At 41.9% G+C, this 20,972-nt stretch overlaps 2 protein-coding genes across 3 annotated transcripts; both read right to left on the reverse strand.

The window, feature by feature from the left end:
* Positions 1–82: 82 nt before the first annotated feature.
* Positions 83–8,582, reverse strand: LOC127555870 (F-box only protein 6-like). 2 transcript variants are annotated; one of them, XM_051988545.1, is made up of 7 exons: positions 7,450–8,582; positions 6,673–6,937; positions 4,485–4,810; positions 2,977–3,103; positions 2,309–2,404; positions 795–930; positions 83–345 (listed from the first exon to the last, which is right to left on the reverse strand). In XM_051988545.1, exons 3-7 carry the CDS (start codon positions 4,741–4,743, stop codon positions 160–162), a joined length of 804 nt encoding a protein of 267 aa, XP_051844505.1. In that variant the 5' UTR covers positions 4,744–4,810; positions 6,673–6,937; positions 7,450–8,582; the 3' UTR covers positions 83–159. The 2 variants fall into 2 exon arrangements, with proteins under 2 accessions (XP_051844505.1, XP_051844506.1); XM_051988546.1 differs by lacking the exon at positions 7,450–8,582 and adding an exon at positions 7,136–7,276.
* Positions 8,583–10,230: 1,648 nt separating this feature from the next.
* Positions 10,231–20,749, reverse strand: LOC127555871 (F-box only protein 6-like). The gene is made up of 6 exons (XM_051988547.1): positions 20,661–20,749; positions 19,402–19,664; positions 15,810–15,936; positions 12,430–12,525; positions 11,419–11,554; positions 10,231–11,002 (listed from the first exon to the last, which is right to left on the reverse strand). The coding sequence occupies exons 2-6, from the start codon at positions 19,658–19,660 to the stop codon at positions 10,820–10,822; spliced, it is 801 nt and encodes a 266-aa protein (XP_051844507.1). The 5' UTR covers positions 19,661–19,664; positions 20,661–20,749; the 3' UTR covers positions 10,231–10,819.
* Between the last annotated feature and the right edge of the window lie 223 nt (positions 20,750–20,972).

Consider the following 20,972-nt stretch of genomic DNA (forward strand, 5'->3'; position numbering starts at 1 on the left):
TGACCTGGGATTGAGAATGCCTCTGGGAGAGCCTGCACCATCACCCCCGACTCCATGCTTTCCTCCTTCCTCAAACCAACTCTAGGCTGTCTCTAGTGTTTATTGAAATCCTGCAAAAGTAGGAAGATGCCGTCACCTTCATCCCCTCTGGGTCTGGATCTAGTGGCTACATCTGGCTGCCTCTTCTGTACAACTGGATTTCCTGGGGACCTCAGGGCCAATGGTGATGCTGCTGTTGGTGACTCGTGAGCCGTACCATCCGGCCCAATACTGAGTGTCTTTGCCGCCATGCTGAAAGCGGATGTGACGGACTCCACGGGGGTAGTTGGAGAATGTGTGGGAGACCTGAGGGAGGACAGAGTTAGTCACTTGGTGGAGGTGGGCCTATGGTTGGCGAGATTGAAGGGCGAGGGAAAATGGGGGATGGAGAGAGCACGAGGCAGAAAGGTCTGGGCTGTAAGGCAGGGATTCTTAACCTTTTTTGTGTCCTGGATCCTGCTTGTGAAGCCTATGGCTCCCTTCTCAGTCGTGTTTTTAAATGCATAAAATAAAATACATAGGATTACAAAATAAATAACTTTGAAATATTGTTATTGAAACAATATCAATTTTCTAAATATATATGTGGGATGTTTTATAAATATAAGTAGGTACTTGTATTTATGGGTATATATAAAAAGTTAATGTATCCTTGATTAAGAAGCTCTTCTATAATGTATTCTGTGACCAGATGAAGTCGAATGGGGACAGAAAGTTGAAATGGAAAAGCTCCTTAGAATTTGGACATTACTGACCTCTCTCCACTCGCAATCACTCCACTGCTTGATCTCCATTGGTGGGGGCTCAAATGTATCCAGGACGAGGAAGTTAGCCGATAGCAACTGCACACAGATCTGGTAGCGGCAGGCACAGTCGTATCTGGCAGCAAACCTGAGGGAAAGAAGGGCCACTCAGAAATCCCTAGGTCTCAGAGTTGAAAGGTCTGTCTTTTTTTCAATCACTATTGAAACATAATTTAAAATTTATAAATGTATATATTTATGAAATATATTTACAGGCTATAAATATCCTATATTTATAGGATTTATAGGAATAGCTTTTTTTCAATCTAGTCCATTCTGCATCTAGACTGAGATGCCTCTTTATAACATCCAGCTTTCAATCTGGGACATGCAATAAAATGGGACAGTGACTGGAGGGCTACAGAGGAAAGCAGTGGTCTTGACATTAAAAAGAACTGGATTCAGATTCTGACATTTACAATCTGTGTGACTCTGGGAATCAATCATTTCACTTCTCTACAAGTCTCCTCTTCTGTAAGATAAGAGGTTAGACTAGACCAGGGCTTAAAACTTTTTCCACTAGTGACCCCTTTTCACCTGACAAATTTTTATGTTATCTGAATATATAGGTATATACACACATATACACACACATATATGAAATAGGTATGTATATCACATTAATTTTGCAAACCCTCCTCAAATTCAGTTATGAGGCCCCATATGGGATTGTGGCCTACAGTTTAAGAAGCTGGGGAGGAGCTGATGTGTTTTTTTTTTTTTTTTAACACATGTACACATACACATATATTGGATAGTTCTATTAGGAAGTATTTACATTAAACCTTGCCAGCATAGCCTCCTGAGAAGTCCTGCTTGACATTCAACTCGGCCAGTACTTTTTAGGATCATTGATTTAGAGTGGAAGGGACCGTGGAGTGGTAGTGTCTGAGGTGGATTAAGTGCATATCATTACCTTTCTCTTGGGACTACTACAAATTAACAAGAATTTATGTGCCAGGTATTGAGTGCCCTCGGAAAATGTATATTCTAACAAAGGAAACTATGTATTTGCATAGGTATATACCACTTTAGGCTAATTTCAGGAGGGGCAGTGATAACTGGGAGGATGGAGAAGGACTCATGGAGAAGCCTTGAGCTGAGCTTCCAAGGAAGAAGGGAGAGGGTCCCATACCTGAGATAACCCATACAAAGGCAGTGGAACAGGAGATGACATGTCACGGGAAGAGTAAGAAACCCAGTCTGGATCTAGGTGTCATAAATCTGGAGCTGGGGTGTGAAGGTGTTTGTATCTGATCCCGGAGTTAACAGGAGTAACTGGAACTTCACAATGATCCATTTGACAGCCAAATGGAGGGTAAGCCAGGGTGACTGGGTGGTTGTAGGGTACCTGCTGAGGTTTCAGGCCAAACGATCTTCCCTTGCTCTGTTCATGAGGTCATGGTGAAGATGGAGTGCCTGAGTGTGAGAGCGTCCCCATCCCCCTACACCCCAGACCCACTCACCAGTCCTTGACGACGATGTCCGGCCTCACGACGTCCATCAGTTCGTTCCAATACCCCTCTGCTTTCAGGTCTATCATCTGAGACTTGAGGCAGGTGCTAGGGAGACATAAGAAGGTGGCTGGGCTCAGGTCGGCTCCGTATAGAGCTGGGCTGCTTCTTCCTCATCCCGGCATCTTCAGATACCACCCCACCATGCAGCCAACGGGTGCCAGGTAGTCCATCAGACGTGGGGTCATCTTGTGACTCCCTCCCCCAGCCCCTGTCTGAATCGTGGATGAATGAAGTAGGAAAGTTAAGTTACCTCCCTGGAAATTAAGGACTCCCCTTGAGCATGAGTAATTGGTGATCTGGGGCAGCCACAGTGCATACAGTGCCAGACCTGAAGTCAGGAAGACTCGTCTCCCTGAGTTCAAATCCAGCCTCAGACTCTTACTAGCTGTGTGATCCTGGGCAAGCCAATTTCCCCTGTTTGCCTCAGTTTCCTCATCTGTAAAATGGGAATAGATCTAATATTTGTAAAGTATGTGGCTCAGTGCCTAGCACATAGAAGGTGCTATATAAATGATAGCTATTATAATTGTTATTATTTCTGCCCAGGGACTCCTTGGCTCTATTCTCCCAGATCCCTCCCTCTCCCCAAAACCCACTCAAGTCAGGATTTCTCTTACTGATAGGAGGTGACAAAGTATTTCTTGACTCTGGGATCTGGAAAGTCTCTCCCATGAGCTCCAGGGGTCTCTTCCACTTTCCAATTATCTCCTCCATTCTGATCAATTCTCCAAAATTCCAACCCCTCTAGAAAAGGAAAAAACAGAATCTTGAGTTCCATGGGGGAGGTAGGTGGGGAGCCGGATGTTGGAGTCATTGGGAGAAAATGGGATATTAGGAGAAGAGAATGGTTAGATGGAATTATGATGGCAAAGCACTCACACACCAGCCGTGTGATCCTGGATAAGTCACTTAACTGGAGAAAGGAATGGCAAAACACCCAGGACAATACGGACCACGGGGTCCTCAGGAGCAGGGCAGGACTAAGAACAAACACAGCTCTCTGCCACAAAGTAACAAACAGGATGTTCCCAAGAGAGACTGCGGCTGTTGAGATCAGGCTTGTGACACAAGTTGAATTTCCTGTCTATGTGTGTAATAGGCAAGTTCTGTCTATTTCACCAGCCCTATGCTTATCGTCCTATGCAGGCTGAGCGTGTTAATTATGTGACTTTCTTTGGTCTCGGTAACTCCCTCTGCTTACCAAAGCAGGTCCTGTCTCTGCAGTTTGTGGTGTTGGTGGCCAGGGGCGCTGAGGGCTGGTGATCTGTCCAGAGTAACCCAACCAGTATGCATCAGAAATGAGACATGAAACCGGTTCTTTCTGGCTTTGGGGTCCATTATATCTCGCTGGGGCAGGAGGGGAGCCTAAGGATCTGATTCTTTAGTAGACAGGAGCCACCCAGAGAGACTAAATATCTGGTTCTTTTTCTGCATTACATAGACTCTCCAAAGTAAGCAAGGACACTTCCTTCCTGGAGTAGGATGCCCCACCTTTACTGTCTTCAACTCCCAGTATGAGAGCAGGGAATGTTACATTTTTGCTTTTGTATTCTCACTGCCTGGCACATAGTAGGTGCTTAATAAATCCTTGTTGACTGATAGGTGCTTATTAAATATTTTTTGAACTGAAGTGGGATTTAGTCCATGAAGGCTTGGGTCCTTTTCCACCATTAGTCATTAGTCTGACCCCTTCAGATCATAGGATCCTGGATTTCTGGTTGAAAGAGAAATCTGAGGTCATCTGATCCAACCCCTTTTGTGTTACAGATGAGGAAAATGAAATCCAGAGAGGACTTCAAATGGCAAGTGAAATCTTATTTACTACTCCCTGTATGAGCTGTCCAACAGTCAGGAGAAAAGAGAGAAAGAAGAAGAGAAAGCTACAGGAGAAAGAACAGAAATTCTAACTTTGGTGCTCTGATTCCCAAATCCAGTGTCATTATCATTTTGCCTCTCTACTTTCAAGGGAAGTGACTCGCCCATGATCACATGGGTGGAAACTTTCAGAACTGGAATTGGAAGTGGCTTTTCTGACTCCAAGTGCACTGGGCTACCAGCTCCCATAGAGTCTACATGCCTATAGTAGGAGACAGCTTTCATGAGGTGAGGGGGAAGGGGTACCCACCTTCAGCACAGGGGTTGCGGAGCAAGTTCCTCCGGAGGCTGCAAAGAAAGTAGAAAACCTTCCAGTCGGCCACTGGCTGGTCCCAGTTCTCGGAGATGAAGCCCTCCCGCTGGCACTTGCGTTTCCACAGGGACACCAGGTCGATGAGGTCCCGCCACAGGCTGCAGACTGGCCGGCAGTGCCTCAGCAGCTCTCGGGCTGGTATCAGGGAGAACAGCTCCAGGAGGACGTTCTCGGGCAGCTCATTAATGGAAGCCATGGCCCTGGTGCCCGAAGTAGGAATGGGGAATCATCTACGGTTGCACAAGCTTAGAGGGAGGCAGTGTCTAAACAGGGAAGGGGAGGGAACAATTAGGAATCTGACAACATGACAGGGAGAGTATGAAGTTTGAAATGCTGGACAGCATAAAATGCTTTGAAAGCTTCATTTGAGTTTTCTGAACAACTTCTCTAATTTATTAATATTTCATTTTCCCGGTTACATATAAAACTTTTTACATTTAGATTCTATCCCTTCCTTCTTCCCCATCCTCCCATTCCCACTGAGAAGGCACATGTGAAATTGTACAAAACATTTCCTTAAAAGTTATTCGGAACAGATTCTCAACTCAACTAAACCACAAGAAGCAATTGGCACAAGAGGGAGAGCTCTGGACTAGGATCACTTTACAGAATGGGTCAACTATTTCTACAAGGTCTGACCATGTCACTACCCTATTCAGTGGCTCCTTATTGCCTCCAGGATCCAACAGAAATTGCCTATATTTGGCAATCAAAAGCTTTCATGTATCTTCATATGCAATTTCAGGGAAAATATTTAAAAAACCCAACAACAAAGTCTTTCATAATCTCTCTCTTTCCCAATCTTTCTTTCTTTCTTTCTTTCTTTTTTTTTTTTTTTTAACACTTTACTCCCCTCCAATATCCCTTTCTTGTTGATCTTTGTAAACAATGTTCCATTTCCATACTCGGTGCCTTCACACTCGGCCTGGAATGCCTTCTCTTCTGGTCTCCATTTATGACTTCCCCGGCCTCTTTCAAGATTTAGTTTAAATTCTACCTTCTATAAGAAGTTTCTTGTAGAATTTCTGAAAAATATTCTGTCACTTTCCCCCATTCCCAATTCCCATGCTGTCCCTACTGATATGACGTCCAATTTACACTGGATATATCTCATTAATTGTCAGCCTGTTGTCTCCATTGTTAACTCCATGAGTGTAGGAATTATATTTGCCTTTCTTCATATTACTTAGTGATAGAAAGTTAGTTGGCACTAGATGGGATGAAGGGATAAAGAGCACTGGACTTGATGTCAGGAGTTCAAATCCAGCCTCAGATATGGCTAGCTTTGGCAAGTCACTTAACTTCTTTCTGCCTCAATTTGCTCAACTGTAAAGTGGAAGGGGAGTAAACATTTATTAAGTGCTAAGCATTGTACTAAGCATCTTGTTAAGAAGTTAAGTGACTTGCTCTGGATCACTTAGCTAGTAAGTATCTGAGGCTGAATTTGAAATCACCACTTTCTGATTTCAAGGCCAGCTAGGTGGCTGCCAGGCCTGGAGTGAGGAAGACTCATCTACCACACTCAAATCTAATCTCAGTCACTAACTAACTGTGTGACTCTGGTCACTCTACCCTGTTTGTCTCAGTTTCATCTGTAAAATGAGCCCGAGATGGAAATGGCAGACCACCACAATATCTTTGCCAAGAAAACTCCCAATCAGGTCACAGAGAACCAGCTATCCCTGAACAACTCCCTGATTTCAGGCACAAAGCTCTAGCCAATGCACCACCCGATGCTTCTAAAAATGGGGATAATAATAGTATTTCCCAACAAACATTGTTGAAGAGATTAAATGGTATCGATTACAAAGTGCTTTGCAAACCTTTAAGTACTATAGAAGATGTTCTTGTCATTATTATTATCACTGAATCAGTGGCTAAGCCATTACTTGCCAAGCAAAGCCCTTCCCTGATCTGGTCCTCCCTTCTCTCATCTGTTAAATGAGGAGGACAGAAAGATGCTCTCTATGGTCAGCATCGGTATTCTAAGCTACCCCCCAGCTCTGATATTCTACGTTCGGAAGTCATTTCAGGCCTTGACATTCTCTGTTCTAAAGTCCGTTCCTGTTCTAACGTTTCATTCGCCACTTCAAACAATTAAAAAGTAATGCAAGTCAGTTCTCACTTGTCGGGTGATGGAGGGCAGGTTGCTTTTCAAAAGTCTTTCAAAAAAGACTCTCCTTTCTCTACCTCTTCAGTTCCGGCTCATAATAAAATCGGTCTTGTCCGTGCCTACGAATAAATTGGAGGGCTGCACAGGAGCTAGGGCAAAGCAAAGTCCCAGAGAGCCAGCTCTGTTACTGTTCCTCTGGGCCGTGAGCACTAAGGATAAGCAATTTGTAAGCCCAGTCTCGGTTCTCGGATCACTTCCTAGGACACAGGTTGAGCACCTGGAGATAGAGGAAGAAGCAGAGCTGAGAAACGCAGAAGCCAGGGTTGGGGGAGGGGAGAAAGTAAATCATATCTTCCCCAGCCTCCCTCCCAACCCCCTTTCAGCGGTCTCCCAGAGCCAGCCGCTGGGGATCCCTTGGATCGGCTCCCTCTGGGTGATGGGTGACGCCCGAGCTACAATGCCCTTCACCCCCTACCTCCAGCAGCAAGAGCGCGCAAGGAGTGGGTCTGGCCAGGACTGCCAAAGCTAAACTCGGCCTGGCTGACAGCCTTGGCTCCGGGTTACTTTTCCCTTCCCCCAGGGATGACTGCAAATCAACTGACTAGAGGCGTGCCAGGAAGACCGCAGGCTGCGCTCACACATTTCGCATCTGTTCCAGAAGGGCCCCCTCGGCTCCCGGCTGGGGAGGAGCCCCAGAAGTCCCGGCCCCCCGGCTCCTCCTTCGCCCCGCTTTCCCCCGCAGACCAGATCCCAGCCTCTTTTCCTGCCTTGCTCCCGCTAGGCACCAACCTGGGCTTTGGGAGCGGGGTCGGGCTGGACTGGAGAAGCTGCCACACAACTCTCCTCGGTCACTCGGGGACTCCGGCCTCGGTCACTTCCGTAAACATTCAGCTCCCAGCCCGCCCCCGCAGCCAGCTGCCGTTACTGGGACCTTCGCGAGGGATCTGGGAAATGCAGTTTTCGGGCCTCCCGCCTCCCATACTTACTAGCTAACAGGATCATAAAGAAGTTCCTTCATTTCTGGTGCTAATGATCACAGGATCTTAGAAATATAGAGAGATGGGACCTCGGAGGCCATTTAGTGCAACCCCCTTTACTCCGCCTGTGAGATGCTTATAATAATAAGCTGTTTTTAAGCCTGGGGGAAATATAATGGCCCCCGAGTTCCAGGTGTTTCTCTCTTATTCTGCTTTCGGGAGTTCAGACATAATTGCTCTGAGCTCCCAGTTAGGAAAATTCCTACAATTTAGGCAGAATTTGGGCTCTCGGCCTAAATAAACAGTTCTGCTTATCTTCACAGTGTCTTTGCCGTTGAGATAAAATTCAGTTTCCTGGAGATGGTTGGGTAAAACAGCAGATGATGCTAGAGGGAATGATGATCTGGGGAAAAAGTTGAGCGATGAAGGGGATGGAGTTAACTATGAAGATGATGAATAGTGCTAGGGAGAGAAGAAATGGTAACTGATAAAAGTGCTCTGGTGAAACAGCAATTTCAGAAATCTTGGACGGGGAAGTTTAGCACTTGTGGATGACAGCAAGCTCAAACATGCGCCCTTCGTGGTGTGTAGAAGAGGAAGTGGGTAAGGGGAACTCAGACTAATAAGAAGTTAGTGAGGTGAGGAAGTATCTATATATACACTGAGATCTTTTAGTGTCAGGACAGAATTAGGGAAGAGAAAGATTATGAATTAAACACTGAACTTGTTGAGGAAGAAGGAACGTTTTGTGAATAGGATCTGGATTAGGTGATAAAATTGGACATTATGAGCTAAAAAGAAGAGATATTGCTGAGTATTGAAGAAGTCATGGGGTGCATTGACCTTAGACGTTTTAAAGTTCAATGAGATGCTGGACCCTGCAACCTTTAGCATCCTGTCCACACCTACCCATTCCTTGGTCTGGCAGTTGGAATTTGGCCTCCAGGAAGGAATCTTGAGGTGGAAGGTGACTGAAGAAACCTGGGAGCCCATTTTTTTCTGGTGTTCTTGGACTCTTTGGGACAAGAGTAGCTTTACAGACAAAGAAGGTTGGGTTTTTATTTCACAAAAATGTCTGTGTTCTATATATCAGTGACTAAAGAAGGGAACTCCTCTGTAGACTGGAGCAAGAGAGCTGGAAACACAGATATGGCTAGAAGCTAGGAACCTTCCATCTCCTGCCCTCTTCCTCCTCTAAACCAACTCCAGGGTGACTTTATAAAAAGTGATTATTGAAAACCAAAGCTGAGAAGCTGAGAGAGAAAAATTTCTCCAACCTGAGTTTGATTTCGGTTTCTTCTGGCTCTAGCAGGATGCTCTAAGGAAGTCTAATTCCTAAAGCTGTTCCCGGTGTTTTATCCATCTTTCTGATTTTTTGCAAAGTCGGTAGTCTTCCCCAGCCTTTCTTTTTGTTGTTTTTTTAAAAAAAGGATTTCTTTTAATATCTCTTTTAAAAAATAAATTAAAATTTTAAAAATTAGATTTTAATTTAATTTCTTTTAAAAATTATTTTTGCATTCCAAATTCTCTCTCTCCTTTCATCCTCTCTCCTATCCATTGAGAAGGCAAGAAATACAATGCATTTTTTCTTTTTCTTCCCAGGTTATTTTTACCTTTCTGAATCCGATTTTTCTTGTGCAACAAGAGAACTGTACGGATCTATACACATATAATGTATTTAAGATATGCTTTAACATGTTTTACACGTATGAGACTGCCTGCCATCTAGGAGATGGGGTGGAGGGAAGAAAGGGAAAAATTGGAACAAAAGTGATTGCAAGGGACAGTGTTGAAAATTAACCATGCATATGTTCTGTCAATAAAAAGCTATTTAAAAAAAAAGAAATACAATGCATATTATATATACTAAGTCATGCAAAACATGTTTCCACATTAGTCATGTTGGGGAAGGTGGAGAGGGAAGAGAAAGCAAGAAAAATAAATAGGAAAAAATTTCCAGTCAGCACTGAAACTTCAATTCTCTCTCTGAAGATGATAGTATTTTTCATCATGAGTCCTTTGGAATTGTGGATCTTTATATTGTTTGTAATTGCTACGTTTTTTTCAGTTGATTTTCATTACAATATTGTTATTACTGTGTACAATATTCTAGTTCTGCTCACTTTACATGATTTCATAGAAGCCTTCCCATATTTTTCTGAAACCATCTCCATCATTTCTTATAGGACAAAAGCATTCAATGACATTTATATACAATCACTTGTCTGGTCAATCCCTAATTGATGGCATCTCCTCAGTTTCTGGTTCTTTGCCACCAAAAAATGATCTGCTTTAAATATTTTTGTATATATCAATCCCTTTCCTATTTTAAAAATCTCTTTGGGGTATAGACCAAGTAGTGGTATTACTGAGTTCAAAGGGAATGCACAGTTTTATAGCCCTTTGGATACAGTTCCAAATTGTTCTCCAGAATGCTAGGGCTAATTCATAACTCCATCAACAATGCATTAGTAATCTATTATTTCCTCATCCCCTTCAACATTTCTCATTTTTCTTTTTGGCTAATTTCATAGGTGTGAAAGAGTACTTCAGAATTGTTTTAATTTGCAATTCTCTATTAATGATTAAGAACTTTTTTATATTGATACTGATAGCTTTGATTTATTCTTTTGAAAATTGCCTATTCATATCATTTGACCATTAAACAATTGGGGAATGGTTCTTATTTTTATAGATATGGTTCAGTTCCCTATATGTTTCAGATTTCCTTTTTCTTTTTTTTCAGAGGCAATTGCTATTGTGACTTGCCCAGGGTCACACAGCTAGTAGCTATCTGCCCTATATATTTCAGAAATGAGACCTGTATCAGAAAAACTTGCTATAAAATTTCCCTTCCAATTCCCTGCTTTTCTTATTTTGGCTGTATTAGTTTTGTTTATGCAAAATATTTTAATTTAATATCATAAAAATTGTCCATTTTACTTCCCATGACCCTTTTTGTCTGTAATTGGTCATGAACTATACCCCTCTCCAAAATTAGAGGTTAAGTAGCTTTCTCACACAAGGCCACACAGCTATGAAATGTCACCCTGAATCAGCTCATATAAGTCTTTGAATTTTTCGTATTCATCCCTACTTGTAGCACAGTCATGTTCCATTATATTTAGATACAATTTGTTTTGCCATTCCTAACTGATGTCTTCAGATTTGCTGAAAGGATCTTAAGGCCGAAAATCCTCCCCTTGTGCAGGACTGGATTTCCTAGCGACCTCGGGGCCAATGGTGATGCTACTGTTGGTGACGCTTGGGCCATACCAGCCAGCCCAGTATTGGGTATCTTTGCCTCCATGCTGGAAGTGGATGTAGCGTACTCTTGAAGGGTAATTGGAGAATGTGTAGGAGATCTGAGAGAAGCCAGAGAACTAGTTAGTCATTTACTAGTGGCAAACCCCAGCATGAATTTATCATGTCCATTCCTTTGGAACCAATAGATAATGGGAATTTGCAAATAGGTAGCAAGTGGAAAATTGAGATATATCAAATTCATTGTTCTTTCCACTATCTTTGAAATAGGTATTTCCATTTATATAGTAGAGCAGAATGAAGACTACACATGAAATTATAGGGGTTTCTTATGTAAAGTTTGCTTTTCTTTTTAAAATATGTGATAAATTCAGCATGTAACTTTCAAAATTATTCTGACGTATCACTTGGTGGGCAAGCCAGAAGTTTTGCTGGAAGAGCTGAAATGGGAAAACATTCCCCCTTCTCCCACCCCAGACCAACATGTGCCCCTCCCTTCCCCCCACGATTCCCTGACCTCTTGCCATTCAGCATCACTCCACTGCTCAATGTAAACAGGGGCTGGATTAAATTCAGCTAAGATCTCCTTGGTAGCTGACAACAGTTTCACATGGATACGGTAGATACAGCCACAGTCCCTTCTGGCTGCAAACCTGTGGATGGGAAAGTGATGGGGAGAAGGAAATGATGAAGAATAGGAGCGTTTTGAGTGTGAGAATAATGGCCAGGGGAAGGGAATTCTCAGAGCTCCTTAGCTGTGTTCTCCCTGGCCTTACAGCCATAAATCCCATTGGTCAAGCTCCCCTGCTTCTCCATTCAGGACTGCATCAGATTCTTGTACTAAAGACAGTCACCAAGAGCAAAGGAAGTCTAACTGAACACTCCAGTGCAGCAGAGAACAGTCTATTGTAGTAGGAGAATACACCCATGCTCATGATCAAACTCACAGAACTAGGGAAAGAAGCTTAAAAAGATGAGCTCTCCAAGACACACCTTTTGATACAAGCCTAATGTTGGGGCTGCACATCCTGGTCTGGGAATAGAGCTGGTCCCCTGGAAAAGGGAGTTAATGCCATCTTTTGGAGGGAAGGTGAACTGTGAAATACAGCCAGCGGGACATCCAGGACTCGCAGCAGAGTATAAAGAGATCAGGAATCCTGCTTGTCCTCCATAGTATTCCATAGTATTCCAGTAGGGCTGGAAGGACACTTAAATCCAACCCACTCATTTTCACAGAAACTGAGGACCGGAGTGGTGTAGTAGTGAGTTGTTCAAGATCTAAGAGGTAACAAGTGGTAGAGCATCATTGAAACTCAGGACCCATGAGTCTAAGTCCAGCCTTCTTTCTAAGGCATCCCTAATCTTGTCACTGATATCTTGTGTGACCTTAGATAAGTCACTGAACAGATCTTTAGATCCCCTATCTAAAAAATGAGAAATTCTATTTCTTCACAAGGTTATGGTAAGGATGAAGTTGCTCACAGAAGTGAGAAGGTCCTCTCTTTCCCCAGACTCCAGCCCCACTTACCAATCCTTTATCACAATGTCTGGCTTCACCTTGTCCATCAATTCCTTCCAATACCCCTTAGCTTTCAGGTCCACCAGCTGAGACTTGAGACAGGTACTAGGGAGACATAGGAAAAGTTTCAGCTTCGGGTCTGTTCAGTAATGGGCTGCGCCCTTCCCCATTGGGAAGACAAAATTTCTGAGTAATTAATCTTTTTATTAATCATGCAAGTAGATAATAAAAAGGATCAGTGGCACTCTTGAATGCCAAAGACCCCTCTTGCAGTCCACTCAATGTTTTTATGCCCTTGGAAGAATGGGTACAGAGAGTGGCAATCAACTCTGATTAGTTAACTCAATGAAAAGAAAGAATATTATAATGAGTGATGGGCTCATTCCAATGAGGGACTGGAAGACTTGACATTCAATCTTAAACAAAGAAACTTCTCTCTCACCCAGACTACCCCCACCTAGGGGAATCTAGACAAGAGGTGGTCCACCTCTGCTCAATCAAACCTGCTGAGGGAAACACAATGAGTCACAATTCACCTTACATTAAATTCTTTGTAAGGTTCTCTAGTTGAGTGGGGCAATAACTCCACCTAGATAAATTGGGGTAAATTTTTTTGGAAAGGATCAGAGATCTTCCTGGTAATTTGTTATTTAATAATCATTTCTCTTTCCATGTGATGGATTGATTCTCAGTCAGACTTAAGAGTTTTAATCATCTCTCCTATCCCTTTCAATGGGCATGAGGTCCCTCTCTCTGTCTGTCTTTGTTTCTCACTCTCTGTCCTCTTTCTGTTTCTCACTTCCTGTCTCTATTTCTGTATCTCTGCCTCTGCCTCTGTCTCTCTCTTTCTGTCTTTTGTTTCTCACTCTGTTTCTTTGTCTCTCTGTTTCTCTCTCTCTCTCACTTTCTGTCTCTGTTTCTTATTGTCTCTCTCTCTTTCTGTTTCTTCCTGTCTCTGTTTCTCATTCTCTGTTTCTATTTCTCACTGTCTCTGTCGCTGTTTTTCACTCTTTGTCTCTCTATCTCCATTTCTCATTCTCTCTATCTTTGTTTCTCACATTCTGTGTCTCTCACTCTCTCTGTCTCTCACTCTCTGTCTCTCTGTCTGTGTTCTCGTTCTCTCTTTCTCACTCTTTGTTTCTCGGTCCCTCTCTCTGTTTCTCATTCTGTTTCTCTGCTTCTTCTATTTCTCTGTCTCTCTGTTTTTCACTATTTATCTCTTTCTCTCTCTGTTTTTTCATTCTGTCTCTCTGTTTCTCATTCTGTCTCTATCTCTTCTGTTTCTTTGTCTCTCTGGTTCTCACTGTTTATCTCTTTCTCTCTCTGTTTTTCATTCTGTCTCTCATTCTCTCTGTCTCTTTTGTTTCTCTGTCTCTCTGTTTCTTATTCTGTCTATCTCTTCTGTTTCTCTGTCTCTCTGTTTCTCACTGTTTATCTCTTTCTCTGTTTTTCATTCTGTCTCTCTGTCTCTTCTGTTTGTCTCTCTGTTTCTCATTCTGTCTCTCTACCTCTTCTGTTTCTCTGTCTCTGTTTCTCACTGTTTATCTCTTTCTCTCTGTTTTTTCATTCTGTCTTTCTGTTTCTCATTCTATCTCTCTGGCTCTGTTTCTCATTGTCTGTCTCTGTCTATTCTGTTTCTGTCTGTCTGTCTGTCTCTCACTCTTTTGTCTCTCTGTCTATTTCTCATCCTCTGTCTCTTTTTTCTCACCCTCTCTGTCTCTCTTTGTTTCTCACTCTGTATCTCTCTTTTTCTGTTTCTCACTCCCCACCCCTCCAACTATATATATATATATATATATATATACATATATATATATATATATATATATATATATATATATATATTTCCTCACAAGTCTCTCTTTTTCTGCACCTACTCACAGAAGTTGATCTTGAATCCCTTTTCTCCTTTCCCTCTGTCTTTTCACAGATTTTTGGAAATTGTTTAATAACAATAATTGCTCGGGCTACAGCAGAGACAATGTATAGGGAGCTAGCCTTGGAACCAGGACAACTTTTATTCGAGTGCCTCTTCTGACCCAGACTGTCTGACCCTGTGCAAATTCCTTCACCTTTCAGTGCTCTTGTCAACTCTCAAAAACTTGGAATTGCAGAGAAAGTGCTGATTGTATGGGAAGATAAATTGTTTATACCGATGAAAGTACAGATTTAATTCTTTTCTCTATGCATCAATTTACATTGTATCAAGGAAACCACTTACTTTGCTCATCTGAGCTTAAAATAACCCTTTGAGGTTAGTAGCATGAGGGTTATTATTTTATTGTCTACGTTACAGATGAAGAAACTGAAATTCAGATAAGTCAGTGAATTGCCAAAGATCACACATTTACCAGGATATCAGCTATCCCCTCCAGGTCTCAATTTCTTCATCCATAAAAATGAAAGGACTTACATCCTAAATGACCTCTAAAATAACCTCCCAGCTCTAAATGTATATACCTATGTTAAATTTCTTTCAGTAATAATCTAGCAACAAGCATTTATTAAGCACCCACTGTGTACCAGGCACTGTATTACATAAAGATGGGGAATATAAAAACAAAAGTGAAAATGGTCCCTGATCTCAAAGGGGCTTACCTCTCAAGGGAGACTGGATAATATCTACAGGTAAATATGTAAAGAATATATAATGAATTCTTTTGGGGGGGCAAAGGTGGGGGACATTGACTATGGAACATTGCATACCCCATTAGACTCAATTGATAGATAATTGATATCGACACAGTTGATAAATAGCTAACTTTGCTGAATTGATTTTGAAAAATTTCATGAATATGAATATTGCAAGAGATAGCTTGCTCAGTAGGGGAAAGGAAAGGATATATTTAGAGGTAAAGATATCAATAAAAATGCTTTAATGTGATGCTATTTTGCATCAATAACTGTTTTTACAGAGGAAGTTCCTACCTCTCTCATGGACCTCAATTTGCTAATATGTAATATGAAGGCAATAGACTAAGTGCTCTCTAAAGTCCTTTTCAGCATGGAATCCTACGATGCCGAGATTTTTATTTCAGACTTTGGTAAATTTCTTCTCAATGAATGAGACAGGAGGGCCTTTGGCTCAATTCCCGAGCAATTTTCTCATGTTTCAGGGGAAGAGGATCCAATTTCTGGGATTTGGAGAGTAGGGAACAGTTGACATGCATTTATGAATCCCACTATGCACCAGACAATGTTTTGTGTTCTCATTCCCATTCTTTGAAGAAGGGGGGAAATGAACATTCACTTTGAAGAGATCATCCCTGGAAGGGTTAAGTATTGTTCCTCGGCTCCCCAAACTACCTCCCCTCCCCGACCAAATGTAGCCCTGATCAGCCAGGTCCCACTCCCCTTCCATAGCCCATTTAAATCGAAATTCTTCTTACCCATAGGAGGTAACAAAGCATTTCTTGACCTGGAAGTCTGGAAATTCGGTCCCATGGTCTCTAGGTATTTTTTCCACTTTCCATCTATTTCCATGGTTCTTATCAAGTTTCCAAAATTTGAACCCCTCTAGAAAAAGAACAAGTCTTTCAGAACTCCACAAGCAAAACCTGATGGATCTTTCTTCCACTACATGTCTTAAAATTGCCTTCTCCCTATCAGTCATCTCTTATCTCAGGCCTCATCATCTTGAAAAAATATTTTATGTCAAAAGAAAAACTTGTGCAAGTAAACCTGAAAGTTTCACTTCTTACCACCCAGCAGCAAAGTTCTGCAATGAATCTGAGAAAAAAATGTCGACCGCTTCTACCAAGAGCTAGAATTTTTATCTATTTTAAAGTTCATCCCACCGGACCCTCACAACAACTCTGGGAGACGGATGCTATTATTAGTTCGTTTTATAGATGAGGCAAAGGAGGGGCCAATAGCACAAATGACTTGCCCAGAGTCACACAACTAGGAAGTGTCTGAAGTAAATCCCAACTCAGGTTGATCTTTCTGACATCAGGTGGCGTTATACCAAGTAGTTGATCCCTAATGATCATCAATCGGCTCCATCAAAACAAAGAAAAATACAATTGTGGGACTTGCAACAATCAGTTTAGTTTCCTCAGAGTCAAAAACTAGAAGAAAAAAGGATGTAAAGAAATTAAAAATTTCTTTGTTCAAATTAGCACTGGATAGTTTTAAGACTAGGTGGCACAATCGATAGAATTCCAGGCCTAGAGTCAGGAAGCCCTGAGTTCAAATCTGGCTTCAGACATTAATTATCTGTGTGACCCTGGGCAAGTCATTTAACCCTGTGAACCTCAGTTTCCTCCTCTATGAAATGAGCTGGAGAAAGAAATGACAAATCACTGTAATATCTCTGCCAAGAAAACCCCAATGGGATCATGGAGAGTCAGACATGACTGAAAAGTGACTCAACAACATTGTGGTATCTGTCAGCTACATCATGTTTGACAGACGAAGTAAGTAACATACATAATGGGTTTCTTTTGTTAATATATAGGTTAATTTTATTCAAATAACTATATGCTATAGTTGAGATTTTGTCCTTCTTTTAGTATTCAGGTTTTCAGGACAGGTTGAAGCTGTCAAAGGAGCCACCAAAGCAGTCACAAAGAAACTACAGAATTGTATTTGACATTAAGGTGAATTTGATGTTTTTAACTAACTTCCACAAAAATTTTAGATAGTGTCATAAGATAATTTCTGATTTAACTTAACCATAATTTATTTACTATGAACATATCATATAACTAGGTCGAGTCTACAAATTCAAGCTCGAGATGTTAGTTGTTGTTTGTTCTTGGAATCCTGACATCAGGGAGGGGATGCTGTGACATGAAATGAATTGTATTGAAGGGAGGGAGGGCTAGTCAATGTCACCAGCCTCACTTTCCCTTCAGGAGCCATCTGGGTCTAGTGGCCAGACAGAGATCAGGAGGACTGGAGATGGCCCTGGATATTCTGATGTTAGCCTGAAGATTTCCTATCTTGCCTGATATAATTCTTTTCTTTCTCCTGTTTGTTCTTTGATGTGTAAATCATTATCTTTCCCTTCTGCTTTTCTTAAATTCCATTCCAAAATTGCTGAAACTGGGAAAAAACCCCAAAACAATCCCACCCCATAACAAAGAAACTACAGAAAAGCTTTGTAACCAGATCCAGTTTTAACCACAAAATGGCTGCTACTGAAAACCAAGAACTCTGATCTTTTATCCCATGACAGAAAAATTTTTGCTCCAAGGGAATTGCAAGTAAAAAGAAAGGATCACTATTGTAGTGATATCTCCCTTGGTTTAGCTGTGCTTAAGCCACAGTTCCAAGGACACAGCCATGAGACAACTCAAAGCCTTGACTTGCACCTTGGCAGAACTTAATTATACCCTCCAGGACAGTGGTTCTTACTCTGTGAGTGAGTGAGAGTGTGTGTATGTGTGTGTGTGTGTGTGTGTGTGTGTGTGTGTGTGTGTATGTAGGTGGGACTCTTCTCAGATAAATGTTGTCTACATTCATAATTGGAAGAAATGCCAGACTGCAGTTAGAAGTTATGGAACAATGAAGATATAATTATTTTTCTCATCTATGTACATAAACCCATTGAAATTAATCCCTCGCTAGATCTGTGGAGCCCAGGTTAGGAACTCCTAATCTAGAATAAAGCTAATACTGCAGCTTCAGGCTAGAATATACATGACTACTCTTTGAGAAAAGGAGGAGTTACTGTTCTTATGATAGGAACCAAAGAGAGTCTGCTTCAGGTTTTGGGTTGGGAGAACCGTGTGTGTGTTCAATCATTTCAGTCACGTTCCACTTTTTGTGCTCATTTGAGATTTTCCTGGGAAAGATTTTGGAGTGGTTGGCCATTTCCTTCCCCAGCTCATTTTATAGATGAAGAAACTGAGATCAACAGCATGAAACTGCTTAGGGTCACACAGTTATTAAATATCTGAGGCTGGATTTGAACTTGGGAAGATGAGTCTCCCTTACTCTAGATCTGGCACTGTGTGCACTATGGCGTCCTCTAGTGCCACATGGGAGAATCGCACATTATTTTCACTTAGGAGAATTCTCATTCATGAATGAGATGATCCAAGAAGCTGACATATTTCAGTGGGATAAAGCATGCTCTGAGGTTAAGTTATTGCTCGAATGACAAGCAGTGGGCCATTTGTGACAACCTGAGTCAGCAGTGATGGTGACTTGGGACCGAATCCCTTCTTACCTATGGCCATGGGTCTGGATGTACTCAGGTTGGGAATGAAGTCACCCACAATGCATTTTCCAATGCCTACAGCCCTGTTAAGAGGGACAGGCTCCTGACTCAGGATTCTGAGAAGAATGTCTCTGGGATTGAATAGTCAGTGCCTCATGATGTGTGGGAGACCAAGCCCTTTAGCTGAGGGCTCCTGGAATGATGTCAATCAGAATGGGAAACCAATAGACTTTCTGATTTTTTTGATTAGATGTAAAGCATTGCCCTTTTAAAATACGAACAACTTGGTTACTGAAACGGGAAGAAAAATGACATTTGTGAAAGTAAATCAACCTGAGATAGTTATGAGGTCCGACAGAAAACCATCACCTCAAATAAATGTACTTAATGGACCTGATTCAAAGCAGCTCAAAGATGCAAAAGGAGGGGATGGCTGCACTGGGATCCATCAAATCATTTACATATAACTTTTATTAAAAAGTGTTTTGAAGGATACAGCTGAGAAATTAGAAATCAAAGAGCTCTTTGGGAGCTATGGGAAGGCTCTTTCTTTTTCTACATCTGTTTCTTATAGAATTGTGGAGTTTTGAGGTTTTCGAGCTATAGTTAAGACAGAAAGACCAGGTATGAGTCATTCTAAGCACCAGGAGAGGAAAAGACAAGAAGTCAGAGACCAGAAGAGTAATTTAAACTTTCCATTGGAAAGAAACAGAAAGGAGAAGAATGAAGTAGACCAAGAGAGCTGAATGAAGTTCAACAGGTTCTGGAGCTCCCTGTAGGAAGCAGAACTTGAAACAGCTAATAGGACCCACCTTGGGCGCAGGGGTTGCGGAGCAGGTTCCTCCGGAGGCTGCAAAGAAAGTAGAAAACCTTCCAGTCGGCCACTGGCTGGTCCCAGTTCTCGGAGATGAAGCCCTCCCGCTGGCACTTGCGTTTCCACAGGGACACCAGGTCGATGAGGTCCCGCCACAGGCTGCACACTGGCCGGCAGTGCCTCAGCAGCTCCCGGGCTGGTATCAGGGAGAACAGCTCCAGGAGGACGTTCTCCGGCAGCTCATTGATGGAGAGCATATCTCTAGAGGCACAAGGCAGCGAGAAATCATACCCATTCTGGCTCTGGTCCTTCTGGGGCATGGACTGACTATACACCGGACATGGGCTATGTTTTGGGAGCCTCTCTCTTCTCTCTTGATGTTATCCCTTTTAATGAGCATATCAGATTCTATTATCTCTATAAAAAGACCCCCATTTTTTACATCTTACCTCCATTCATTTTCTAAATGCTAGCTGCCTTCCTTCCTGTCATCACCTACTTCTTTGCCAAATAACCCACAGACATCTCAAACTCAACAGGTCCCCCCAGAACTCATTCTCTTCTCCCCAAACTCACCCCTCTTCTGAACTTTCTTTTTGTAAAAGGCATCACTAAGCATCCCTGTTCACAACCTTAGTAGTCATCCTCAACTTTCCCCTCTCCCTTATTCTCTAATGCCAAAAGCAAACAAAAACTCCACATTGGATTATGAAAAGTCAGACATGCTTGAACAACAACAAACACTTTCATGGGGGCATCTTTCAAATGCACTCCTTTTTCTCTGCTCACAGAGCTATCGCCCTCTCTCACTTGCAATCCATCAACTAGAAATTAAAAATCTGCCATGTGCTCGGGGTATGAAAAATGAAAAGGAAATGGTTTCTGTATTCAAGAAGCTTACATTCTATTCTATGGGGGATGTATGAAAAAATACATATAAATTTATTTTTGAAAATAGAGAAAGCTGGGAGTGGGGATCAACAAAAGCTTCATATGGAAGGTGGTGCTTGATCTTGATGGACACTAGGGATTTTAAGGGGTGGAGCTGAGATGAGAGGGTATTCCAGGGATAAACTACCTGTGCACAGGCTGAAGAGACAAGTGCAAGGAACAAAAAGGATTGTTTGGGTTTGAATATTCAAAAAGGGTGTGTAAATACCTGTAAAAGGAAAGGAAAGTTGGGCTAAATTGTGGAAGGCATTTTTTAAAATTAAAAATATTTTTAAAATTTAATTAAAAATCCCAATGTACACTTACTTGTTCTATGTTGGCAGTCCTCCGGGCTTGTTGAAGCTCTTCCCTAAAAAGACTTCCCTTCTAGAAGTTTTGGGATTTGTTGTCAAATGTCTGGAATAGGTGGAGCTAATGCTTTCGTGCAGTGTGACTTCCTGGTTAGTTAGAGCTGCGATTGGGAGGAAACTCAGTCTGATGGTTTCTAGAAGGGGTGCTTACATTTTTTTCCACTAGTGACCCCCCCCTCCCTTTTTTTTTTTTTTTTTGCTCGAGAAATTTTGACATGACCCAAGATATATAAAATACAAACACAAATAAAATACATATCAAACATTT

This window comes from Antechinus flavipes, chromosome 3 (genome assembly GCF_016432865.1).
Source record: "Antechinus flavipes isolate AdamAnt ecotype Samford, QLD, Australia chromosome 3, AdamAnt_v2, whole genome shotgun sequence".
NCBI classification, from domain to species: domain Eukaryota; kingdom Metazoa; phylum Chordata; class Mammalia; order Dasyuromorphia; family Dasyuridae; genus Antechinus; species Antechinus flavipes.

What these genes read in the sequence shown, in the direction of transcription:
- LOC127555870 (XM_051988545.1), bottom strand. Translation starts at nt 4,743, where the DNA reads ATGGCTTCCATTAATGAGCTGCCCGAGAACGTCCTCCTGGAGCTGTTC. An exon ending in GACATCGTCGTCAAGGACTG is followed by an intron (nt 931 to 2,308) that starts GTGAGTGGGTCT and finishes TCTTTCCCTCAG; the next exon opens with GTTTGCTGCCAGATACGACT. An exon ending in GTGATTGCGAGTGGAGAGAG is followed by an intron (nt 346 to 794) that starts GTCAGTAATGTC and finishes GTCCTCCCTCAG; the next exon opens with GTCTCCCACACATTCTCCAA.
- LOC127555871 (XM_051988547.1), bottom strand. Translation starts at nt 19,660, where the DNA reads ATGCTCTCCATCAATGAGCTGCCGGAGAACGTCCTCCTGGAGCTGTTC. An exon ending in TGCTTTGTTACCTCCTATGG is followed by an intron (nt 12,526 to 15,809) that starts GTAAGAAGAATT and finishes ATGTCTCCCTAG; the next exon opens with TACCTGTCTCAAGTCTCAGC. An exon ending in GACATTGTGATAAAGGATTG is followed by an intron (nt 11,555 to 12,429) that starts GTAAGTGGGGCT and finishes TCCCATCCACAG; the next exon opens with GTTTGCAGCCAGAAGGGACT.